Genomic DNA, 12,358 nt, shown 5'->3' on the forward strand with positions numbered 1-12,358 from the left:
AATGCAGTGACAGGAGCACAGGAGTAAGCTGAGGTGTGCAGCAGGATTGACAGAAACCCATCCTGCTTTGCACTGGAAGGTGTAGCATGTACTCAGTTGCACTTGTTCTTAGCGGCGGTAAGATACATAGCAGCTGAGAGGTAGCAGTTTCTAACCACTCAACTATGATTGTAATCACTTCTGTTCTTGTGCTTCTCATAATACAGATGAATGATTCCCAGCAAATGTACCTGAAGGGTTTTTGGATTACAAATCGTTGATAAATGATTCTAAAGTCACACCATGTCTTCAGAAAGAAACCACAACAAAGCAGTAAAACTTTGTATGCTCTCATCATGGCAATTAGGATATGAGGAATGGAGATTCTCTTAAACTGATGTATAGAGGTCTTTGAATTCTCCTGCTGACAGTTTTCAAACTTTCTGTAGTCTAGATCAAGTGATTATGCATATGTCATTCAAGTTGGAACTTCCACAGACACATACAGTCTCTGTGACACTGTTTTACTGAAAGATTTATCTTTTGATTAAAAAGCCGTTAAAATTTGGCTGGATGTTATTATGTCACTATTTCCCACTTGGTGAAATATAGCATCAAAATTAGTACAGGCAAACATGGCAACTGTTATCATGAAATCTAACTGCTCCACACCACCACAACCCTGAGTCCCGCAGAAACAATCAGGGTATCATTTCCCCTAATGGTTAATATCATTCGTTCCAGGCCCTGTAATGATGGTGCACTTCCTTGTGCTGCTCTCTACAACCAGAAAGGCTTTTTTTCTTCCACTGAAGCACAAGAGTGCAGACTCCACTACTGTTAAGTACACACAGTAAAAAGAAATGTGAATACAGAGCAAGCACAAGAATGAAATCCTATTTTGAGAAGGCTTGTTTTCTCCTACAACATGTATTAATGAGTTTTATCAAGGTTGCTCCTCTCTCTGGTGCCCTCTGTTTACCTATCCTGAAGTGGATGTACTATGTTGTCTTCCAGCACGTTAAGGAACATGAGCTCCTTCTCACCTTTGAGAGCATGTACAGCTAATGATGTTTTTTATGAAAACTGAAATAGTAACTCAAAGACAGAACAGACTGAAGGAATAAAAAGCTTCCCACAGAATCATTAGCTGGTGAAGAAGATTACAGGGTCTCTGCTGGAGCAGATTCTTAAAATGCAGCTGAGACATGAAGTCCAGCAGCAAAATAAAGAATTAAAAAGAAACAACTCGAGCTGTTTCATTTTGAGCTCACATGCACTAGAACCAGGGACTTAAGCAACTCTATCAACTCTGACATGGAAGTCAGAGATGCCCAAGGCTCAGACCTGGAGGCAAAATCCTGTGGCTCACTGAGCTCTCTTGTCCCATCATGGAAGTGTTCCTGATGTTGGCCCTAAATGCCAATCAAATCTTCAGATGAGAATAGTAATTAATATCAAAGCAAACACAGATGCAAATCTCACTATGCTTCCCTGTATCATCAAGACTGTAGCAAAAGCATGCAGCAAAAGCTACACTGTAGCACTTCCTTATCTCCATAAATCAAGAAGAGAACTGCATTAGAAAATCACAGAATGGGTTAGGCTGGAAGGGACCACAGTGGGTCAATCTGGTCCAACCTCCCTGCTCAAACAGGGTCGTGCTAGAACACATTGCACAGGATTGTGTCCAGATGCTTCTTAAATATCTCCAGTGAGGGAGACTCCATATATCTCTGGGCAAGTTGTTGCAGTGCATACTCACACAGTAAAGAAGTTTTTCCTCATGTTCACGTGGAACTTTTTGTGAATCAGTTTTTGCCCATTGTCTCTTGTCCTACTGGTTGACACCACCAAGAAGAGCCTGATTGCATCCTCTTGGTACTCTCCCTTCAGGTATTTATCCACACTGATATGGTCCCCTCTTTACAGGAATGTGCTTAATTTTTAGGGTTCACACCCACACACTAGTCTCAGTTGGGAAATTTACTCTTCAGTATGCATACACATGGCCTAATTTACAGAGCATTCAGCTAAAATGCTAAAGGCCTAAAACATGCCAAACTCTTATAATATTTTCCAATGCATTTAAATTCCTATCATTCTGGAGAATTCACAAGGACATGAAGTATTCTGCATGAGCTTTAAAACTACATGGAGGAAGTGTTTTAAAAACTTATTTAAGAGCAACTTGATTCCTAAACTCACAGTTCCTGCAAAACAGGTATGTTTATGCTTCACAGAATATACTTTTTTATTTTAATTAAGTCACCTGTGGGTCCAACCCTAAGCATTAAGTATATACATAAATCAACAAATAAACAAATCTAAACCAACCAACAGACTGATCTCTAGGGGAATCCTCGTTCACTTGATAATTCTTCAGTGTTTTCACTCCATTTGGCACCAGGACTGAAAGAAGGAGATTTGAAGGCAGAGAAGTATTAAACTACAGAACTGATTCTTACCAAGATAAAGAAAAGGTCAATTCATTATTTTCCCCACAGGAATATTGAAATATTAAGGAAAATAATAATACTTGAAATATTAAGGAAAAAAGTTGCAGAAGAAAAATAAAGACCCAAATTAAAAAAAAAAAAAAAAAAAAGGTAAACTGAGGCTGGCAGACTAAAACAATTTAACCACAATGTGTCAAGAGATCAAGGGCAAAGCAAGCAAGAGAAGCTGAAGATTCCAGCTTCAAACCTTACACTCCTAAATGAAAGTAGGAAAATCCTGGGGGTGGGAGATATGATGGTAGCTTAGCGTTCTCCAGTCTCCACAACACAAAAGCCTACTTCTGCTCAACAGCTTAAAAGAATTCAAGATCAGAGCAACAAAGATGAAAAGGTCAGACTAAACTCATTGCTCACACTGTGCACTAAAAATATACAATGCTATGACAAACCACTTGATGAACACAAATAGCAGAAGACTGAACACTGGCCTCCCCAGATCTAGTGCAAGTTTAGAGACAATTTTAAACACAAAATAATTCTGACTTTTTCAAACAAATATTTGAAAGTACTAGCTGAGACTGAAGAAGCCCAAGACAGCATTCCTTTTTTTTTGCTTGACACTTTGTGCAGGGTGGGAGGAGGATACTGTTCTTCCTCATACCAACACGCCCCTGAATTTTTTTCCACGAAAGATGGAGTTTGGCTTTGATGTCTGTTGGAGGAAGTTAGAGCTTGCAGCTGGCGAATACATTAACAGCATTGGCACTGGTGGACTAGAAGGAGCCTCAAAAGTAGGTCATCTTGTCCTAACTCTTTGCAGCACACAAATGAAACACAAATTCCCCTGCCCACCTAGCACTAAGATACACAGGCTTAGAATTAGTTTCTAAAGACTTTTTATATTACGTAAAATTTAGTCATGTAAACTTCACAAAAATAGCAAAAATAGCACACAGATAACTTGTTTTAAAAAATCCACTACCAGTCATACAAAATATTTCTACTGTTCAGGAAGCCTAATGCAGCTTGAACTTTTTTTTTTTTTTAAATAAGATATTATTTTAATTGGGTAAGAGCTATTTTTTACATTTAAATGATAAAACATTAGTTCCTAGACTACTCCTGGGTTTGTCTGACCACCCCAGCAATGTAAAATAACTTTAGGCTTCTCCAAGTTGTCTTTGACTGGATGAACTAAACAGAGTCAATTCCACAAAGCAAGAATAGAAGTGAAACAGCAACGTCCACCATCATCCTCCAGACTATCCCCTCTGATGACAGAGTTTGAGAAATGGCTATGGAAAAATGGTGAAGTAAAAACTGAGTTTAATTCCTAGGGAAGAAGTGACAGCATCAGATGTCTGAGGATTTTAGAGCTAAAGAAAAATATTATTAGATCTAACTCCTTCAGTTGATAATCTGACAAGTATGTAAAGGCCAAATGAATGCAAGGACTCAGACTATAAGTAGAGAAACTTTGGTAATTGTATTTATCACTTTATTTGTGGCAAACTATGCAATTTTTTTGTCTATCTGGAAGCAGAAGTATGCACAGGTCTGGGAATTTAGCTGGACATAACCATTTCCTACAAGAAATACCAACAAACAGTTCACAAATTCTTACATTGCTACATAAGTGGTGGGATTTTACAGCCAGCACTGCTTTTATAAATCCATTAATGTTCTCATAAAAATCTAACGTATTTTTAGGACACAAGTTTTCATGCAGTAGATTACAGCTTTACAGATGACAAACTGAGTCTGAAACAGCTTGACAATGTCCTTTCAGCTTGTTCATCAGATTAACTTTCTGTCACACATCAGATGAACAGCTTCCTTGGTTTCTTGCCTAATCTAAAACATAACCCAAGCAATTCCCAAGCACAATCAGAAGCAAAAAAAAGAGGACACTATAACATTCTACTTCTTTCTAATGGCACATTTAGTTTGAAATTTTCATTTCTGCCTCCATCTAAGAAAGATGACCCTTTTAGCAAACCATTTATAGTGAAGGGACTCTGATTTCAGATAGGATTAAAACAACATATTAGACATATACAAACCAAGCAGTCTGAGTTGCTTACAGGACTAATAATGTGTTATGGGTCCTTTCACATCTAGGTCACTGGTTCAAATTCAGCTTTAGTTGGTGATGAGTGACATGGAACAATGAGGTAAGAACCCAGTCACAAATCTAACCTCTTATCCCTGACTCTGCAATATATACTCTTTGTGCACTTGGGCTACTCATCTAACTACTCTTTCCTGTAAATTCTACAACCGTAAAAGAGTAGTAAATATTATTACTATCATACCAACACTAGAAGACAAATTAATTTAGGATTCTAAAAGTACAAACTATTTCAGAAGTTTATTGCTGCTTTCAGGCTGCTCAAGAGCTAACATCCAAATACATTAAGGGGGAACTTTCTCAGGACAGGTCAACACCGTGATGTTAAAAGAACCCACCAAAACACACTGGCCACACCTGTATCTTTTGATAGGAAGATAAGCAGGGAAATCAGATGTTGAATGAGCCTGAAATTTCACATTTACTCACAGATAGACAGCAGGGGTTAAAAGCGATGAAAACTGGAAATCCAGAAGCAGCCATTTTACAAACAAGAAAGATATATTTAGAAAAGCCTGTAGTGTGGAGATGCACTGTGTTCTTCCATTACACAACACAGTAAGTAAATGCCATATCAATGGGAGTCAAGAAAGGAGGGAAGGGAGAGAAGCAAAGGAGTTTATCAGCCCTACATCCCTTGATAAAATTTGAACTTCCAAAGGAGCCTGCACTGCTGATGTCTGTACTATTCTTGTCCTGTGGCAAAACAATCGTGTCCATTTTCAACAAGCGTGATGCTGACACATTTTGCTACTTCAGATCCTTAATTAAAAACAAGGAATGAGAGCAACAAAGGAATAAAACAGAGAGCACCAATATATTTTGACTCATTTTTAAGCTAAAAGGTGAAAAGCAGTCGTGGTAGTTTAGGCACAACATGAAAGATGCATGAAAAACCTGTAACTGCTAGAAAAATCATTATGCCATCTCTTGAGTAGCCCTGATTCTAGAATATTCTGGAACTATGGCTCGTACACAGCACTGAGAATCTTTCATATGTGCTGGGAAATTTAGAAACATTTCAACTATTCCATGTGTTTTTCCTATGTATCTTCAAATATTTTAGCCACAGGACAAAAATATGTTTTACTGGAAACATATTTTGTCATTATTCCCACAGAGTCAGCTGTGCCTTTTTTTCCAGAGGAAGCTCATCCATAGCAATTCTAAAGGGCAAGGAGAAGCACAAGCAAGACAATTTAATAAGACAGTGCACAACAACTTTTGCCAAGAAGGAAATTATGAAGGTGAAAAATGATGCCTTTATCTTCCAAATCTAGTTACCAAATTTCAAATCTTTCTGCCAGAGGTAGGGAGCAATATTTGAGACGTGTACTTCAGAGATGCTTTGGTAATGGGCGAAACCAATAAAAGCCACAAGCACAATCCTAAAATTATTTAATGGGCCATGCTTTGCCAGACTCCTATTGACAAAATTATGAAGTAAACACATCAATCAGTGTTAAGGCATTGCACTGAAGTTACTTGCTACTCCCTGACATTCCGTTTAAATCTCCCTTCAACCTCTTTCCCTTGTCCACTGAAATGAGTTGCAGAAATAATGTCAGTTTTAACCACTGCTTAGTTATTTTTGCCACTGAGCTGTACTTGTGTAAAGTCAGACAAGCTTGAGACAACTGTGTGTGATCAACCAGAACACAGAGAAGCTGATCAGAACTACCAGAAAGCGCAGCAAGGAGACAAAGAGGGGAAATACCCATGTTTTGCGAAGTGGAAAGTCTACATGCGATTATCATGGCTTTGCAAGAAAGATAAGCATTGCTGTGCATCATACATTTGGGTCTATGCATGAACTGAATGGTAAATAAATGTTTCTGCATCCGCCCCTCACAAGGGTACTCTGACTATTCTTTGCAAGTGGGGAAAACCGAAATTATTATATTACTTTGTAAACCTTGACTGAGAATTATCTTTTCTTCTTAGCACACTAAGTCCTTGCTATTACTCAAAAAAGTGCTTTTCTCTAATTCTGCACAGAAAACAGAAGCACGAAGATGTCAAGGAATATGGCATCACAAAAATCCCCATATTACATTCACACAACGGAGAGATCCAGTCTGAGGCACTGTACTTGAAAACCAAACAAGTGTAATTCAAGGAACAGGACTGAGGATCTGCTTTCTTTCCTTTGTGAGCAGTTATTTCTCCTTGGAATCTATGATAACCATTAGAGAAAATGAAATTTGCAGACTAGCCTGTGTATTTCCTCTTGTAGCAGCTTTAGAAGACTGACAAAATAATGCTTTAAATGCATGTGAGTGACAGTACAATGCTGAGAAACTGACATGGCTCAAAAATACATTCCCAGCCTTCAGAAAGTGTCTGATCCTTTTAGCAACTCCACATACTTTCTTTTTAATTATAAATGGATTTTCAGAGAGACTGGAAAATAATTTTGTTTCAAGACTGTGCTAGGTTAGACTTGATAAATTGACTCTCTCAGCCCCCTGTATTTCAACAGAAGACTGCAAGTTACAGTGTGGATTTGTGGTCGTGTAGAGTTTCAGTTCCGATAGAAGGGATTTCTTACCTTCAGACAGGGACAAATCATCAGCTGGAGACACCAGGTCTGCCCGGACCCCAGGGCCACTGCTCAGTGCTGTGGTAATCTGATTCGTCAAGATAACCTGCAAACAGACAAGGAGAGGGGGATGGGAAATGAATTTTTATAGCTACTGGAAGGCAGAGAGAAGCCCAGGACTGGAATCCTCCAGGCATAGCATTGAGATTACTCTCTTTTCTGATCTTCAGCAAATTCAACATTCAGAACATTTTGAACTACCTGCAGAAACCAAAAGACTCAATTGCAAGAAGTGGAGGAAAAGGGATATTGTTAAAAAGATGAAATACTGAACAACAGTATGTTGATACATACAGGCACCTTAAATGAAACTACTGCTCTGAAGAGCTTCATCTTTTGCACATATTCCATGAACATTTTGATGCCCCCTTACAAAAACCCACCATTTTCTTCATATGCAAAAAGGAAATCTATTTTCCAAGTAATTTCCACACAATTTACACACTTTCTTCCTTTGGCTGAAACACAGTGCCATGGAGGAAGGTGTGGAAGGGGTACACTCCCATTGGTCTGAAGCACTAAAGCACTAAATGTTACAGGGCTATCTTTACAAAAGGGGAGTTTTTAGTGTTTACCAGGATCACAAGATTCTGATAAAACAAAAGCATAGTACCCACAGCGCTAACTCTGCTAGCATGAGCACTAGTCATGCCTACAAGAGATGAACAATTTCTTTCACCTTTGAACATATACTGGTTTTTAGTAACAGAAAACATTAAGCAAACAGTGCAAACACCACAGAGAGAAGAATATAGCTATAGCCACAGTTATCTTGCAATGCTTTGGATCTCTAAGCAGCTGCACTTTTTGCAATAGCAGCTGGTCTCCACTTTGCAGACTGACATAAACTTCAAAAATGAATATATTTTTTTTAAAGAATCAAAATAATTCTTCTACTTGCACTGAGAGCAGGCAAACTCCAAACAAACTCTCTTTCAAATTAATGGCCTGTCTTCGGCTGTATTTGACACAGGAGAAAGGGAGAAAGAAATTCTACACAATACTTGGTTGAATGCAGTTTCACTGGAATTTACTGGAATAAATTAACAGATTACCATTGCTAAAAGGAAGAGGAACTTCTCTGCCGTTCCCTCCACTACTTGTCCCTCCCTCTGATAATGGCTTCTTCCTGCTTTCTAACACTTTCAGCAGTAGGATTTGACACACTGTCCCCTTTCCTTTTCCCTTGTGAGACCCCACACAAGGGGTCAGACCAACAAGCTGTAGCCACAGTGGTGGTGCTGCAGGGTATTGTGTCTTCTTCAGGCAGCATGACACGAGGTGCCAGCAGTGTGATGGAGTATGTGACCTTTACAAGACTCTACCTCCCTGCTCATGCCAGCCCACCCAGCTCTGTGCTTGCAAACAGGCATGATGGTGCCTGAGAGCTTTATGGACTGTATCAATAGGACTAAGTTGAGAAGCATGTAAGTCAAATCTTCGTTTACTCAACAGGAGTTCAAGATCATTCTGCACAGCTTAACCACAGGATGCACCTTTTGGGACTGGGCATTTATGATCACTGCAGCGAACATGGACATGGGAGATAACAGCCTTGCGTGGTCATACACCTTGGCTAAGGTACAACTTGCAATACTGCTCACAGCAAACACACGAGAAACGCATTACATCCCTCTGCTGTTTCCCCCAGAGCTGCTGTGTGTATCTACAAGCACCCAAAAGCAGACTGCAAAGGGTCTGGTACACACAACTCCTTGCTGCCACTGACAGCTGGCTTGTTCATAAGATTACAGGGTAGGATAATTCAATTCATTAACAAAGGAAAAAAAAAGTCACTTTTCCCTTTTTTCTTGCTAGGAAACTTATCTTCCATTTTAGTGAGCTAGTTCATCCTTGTGATAGGATGGGCATCAAAACCAGTTCAAGGAGTAGGCAGCCAAGAGTCAGTAGGGATAAGAAAGGATGTGAGACCTTTCGTTCTTGAAACCATTCTCACTTGGTTTCTACTGTGTCACAAAGCCACAGACTCACACATCCACAGTATCCAGTACTAGAAAATGTGCTGAAGCAGAACACACTAACAAACTTATACTCACACGTACTGGTGAGGTATGAAGTTTTCATTGGCACACTTTGCAATGATCACATTATTAACAAGTATCAAGCTCTCTAAGTGATTCAGTCACCCCAGACTCGTGCCAAGATAATCTTTGTGCTGTGCCATCACGTATTTTATTATTTAAGCACCACATTTCAAAGAAATGTTACCATGATTAAGGAACGTTTTTAATAGAAAAAAATGCCTAAGCACACTATATTTCATATTGCTTTCCTTCAAAGGAAACTAACTTTAAAAAAAAAAAATCAAAAGGAAAACGAACAAGAAGAATAATGTAACTGCTTTTTTTTTTTAATCTTCCAGATTCCTCCTTAACCAGGAACTTCACAGCACTGTTAGCTGTAAGACTGAAAGTCTTCTTCACCTTTTATGTTTAACTCAAGGTATGCCTCTGAACCTAGATTTCAATTTCTGATGTATCCCTCAATAACTATTCAATACTAATATCCTAGATTCCCTGCTATACTGTTCAAAAAATCAGTTTCAAAAAGTAGAGCCTGACCCAAGTAAATGTTCCTCTCTGACTTGCTCTGAGGATGGAAATTAAGCATATTCAGAGTTCTTTGACTTCACCGACAGTTACACATTTGCTTAAATACATACCTAAATACTATCTTGAATAAGCACACTTCCTCTGAGATGAAGCCATATGCATATACAGAATGCTTATTTTGGAATTAATTGAAAATTATTCCCCATTTCTCCAAGCCTGCAGAACCAACATAGATGCAGCTCTCCCATAAGATGAGTTCAGCCACAAGCCGAGGCTGTTAGCTAAGCACTAAATTTGGCATCAAATTCCCTGTCACACTTCTGCAGCCTCACCTACTGCAAAATTCTTTCAGCAGCTACAGGTATTCCTATTATCATATATATATACACACACATATACATATATGTTCACATATCTTTGTGCAGCTCCTATAATACAGTTTGAATCTCACTTTGAGAGTGCGCAGAGTACTCCAAACTCTCACTAACTCAAATATGCTGTGGGTCACTAACAAAAGGAAAGAGCTGGTCCTTTGCTACAGTTATGAATAACAAGGCACCCAGATTCAGCAAACTGCTCAGAATAGATACATCTATCTTCAAAATTTCAACCACATGCCCTTACTGGACAGTGCCTAGTTTTACTTTTCCATGAGTAAAACTTCGGTCATGAATACTTTGGCAGTGAAAAGTGTCATTTAAACGAGACCATACATTTTCAGTAGTCACCAGTCCTTACAGGCATTCAGCTTGAAGCCCTGAGTATTGGTATCACATGACTCCAGTGGCACATTAAAAAAACTTTATTAATTTTTCCCCCAAGTCTCCTTCATGAATTTGAAAGACATGCTTCCATTCCACTCTGCCATCCTTTGAGATGGTTCGACGTATTCAGAGAGTTGCATTTAGGTGTTTGAGGGAATGATTAGACTTGTGGGTGATATGGAGACAACACCCAGGCAGACAAAGGAGATCAGGTGCCAAACAGCTCTGTGACTTCCTGGTGAGGAATCACCCTTGTGCACGGACAGCATAAGCCGAGTCTCACACATACATGTGTGAACAGCATATCATGCTGGTTTTAGTGTTAATTATACTGTTTCTTACAAACCACCAAAAAGAAGGTCTGTGTTGGTCTGATAGGTGCCACACTTGAGAGAAACTACCTGCTAAACAGTGCTTGGAAACAAGCTGGGCTTACTAGAGAGTCCAAGCAGACTTACTAGAGAGTGCTTTGCACTGAACTAGCAATAGCACTTTTTCAACTCTTCATTGTAGATCTGCCATTAATTTAACCTGTTTAGCACAGGAGACATGCCAAGTCCGCAGGCTAAATAGGTAAGGAAAACTTGCTTCTGTTGGGGTTCCTTTGGACAAATACTGGACAGCTTACCAGCCAAGCACAGCTTCCTTTCAAGAGGTTCAAAGCCAGTCATATGTTTATTAACTTCCAGCAGAACACTCAACAGTGAGAATATTGCTACATGGTATTTTGATGTTATCATACTGAAATACACAGTATTTTAAATATATTGTACTTAAAAAACAACCAGTATTTGAAGAGGAGCTCCTATTTCCAACATCAACTAATGGAACAAAATATTTTCACTGCTGCTAAGACTCACAAAAAGCCATCATACCTCTCCATACACAACGGTGTCCTGACATGTGCAGCAGGGTAAGGAAGCTTTGCTATTGCTTTTCTGTTCCTACTTTGTGATGAACAAAGAACAAAGGGTGTAGGGCTTCTTCAGTCAACAACTGTGCCTGAATGAAAAACACTCTCCACTGCTAAAAGAGGGAAAAAGAGTCAGCTAGCAGGTCAGTAACACTAGAAACATGCTTCAATGCAGTCTCCCATGGAGTTCAACAAACCACTGCCTTTAACTTTCAGCCTATTCCTTTGCCATTGGTTAAGAGAGCTATTTAACAAGTGAAAATTTACAGTCCTCAGTCTCCCAATTCTGACAGAATTACCATCTCTTTGGAAATTCACTCAGATTCAGATTTCAAAATCCTTTCTGGGAAAAGTCTACTACTTAAAATACCACACAAATGATGGACTTCAGGATTTCCCAATCTTTTACTTCAATTTTTACTGCAGCATAGCTGCCTCAGATTGTAAAACAACCCCATCTAACCATTAGAAGTGTTATGACAGCAAGAAGAATTAGAAAACTCAGAGATAAACACAATAAGACAGCAGGAACACTTTTTCAGCTTCCTAATTTTAGACATGTTAGAAAAACCCCACAGCCTCCTCCTCTGATTATTTTCTCACTTTTGGTGAGAAAGATGTCACTCCTAGGTGACAATACCTAGATAAAAATGGACACAAGGATTTCTCAAGGAAAACAGCACTCAGGTTCCAGATAGATCATTGTTACTTCTAAGATTTAATCTAGAAGTCAACAACAGTGTTAATATCCCATTAAATCTTTATATGTTGTTGTGAAAACAGAGTCACCTTCCACTGTTGTGATTTCAGCAGATGCTAGTTTTTTTGGAAGCATATTAGAAAAGTAAAAAAACCCAACTTTTTTTATTGTGCCTAAACTCACAACACCCCCATTTATTTGGAATAGCAAAGGCTCCTGCATATGCAGAAAATCCCT

The 12,358-nt window shown here is 39.0% G+C and overlaps 1 protein-coding gene across 3 annotated transcripts in view; it reads right to left on the reverse strand.

Annotated features, from left to right (window-relative positions):
* Positions 1–12,358, reverse strand: part of RAD51B (RAD51 paralog B) — a 367,919-nt gene that overhangs the window by 207,028 nt on the left and 148,533 nt on the right. For 2 of the 3 annotated variants that reach the window (XM_038138920.1, XM_038138919.1), the window contains 2 exons: positions 7,121–7,217; positions 2,317–2,391 (listed from right to left, as the gene is read on the reverse strand). In XM_038138920.1, the coding sequence (XP_037994848.1) occupies positions 2,317–2,391; positions 7,121–7,217 (172 nt within the window). The remainder of the gene's footprint in view (positions 1–2,316; positions 2,392–7,120; positions 7,218–12,358) is intronic. The other variant, XM_038138921.1, reaches the window with a different exon arrangement.

This window comes from Motacilla alba, chromosome 5 (genome assembly GCF_015832195.1).
Source record: "Motacilla alba alba isolate MOTALB_02 chromosome 5, Motacilla_alba_V1.0_pri, whole genome shotgun sequence".
Lineage (NCBI taxonomy): Eukaryota > Metazoa > Chordata > Aves > Passeriformes > Motacillidae > Motacilla > Motacilla alba.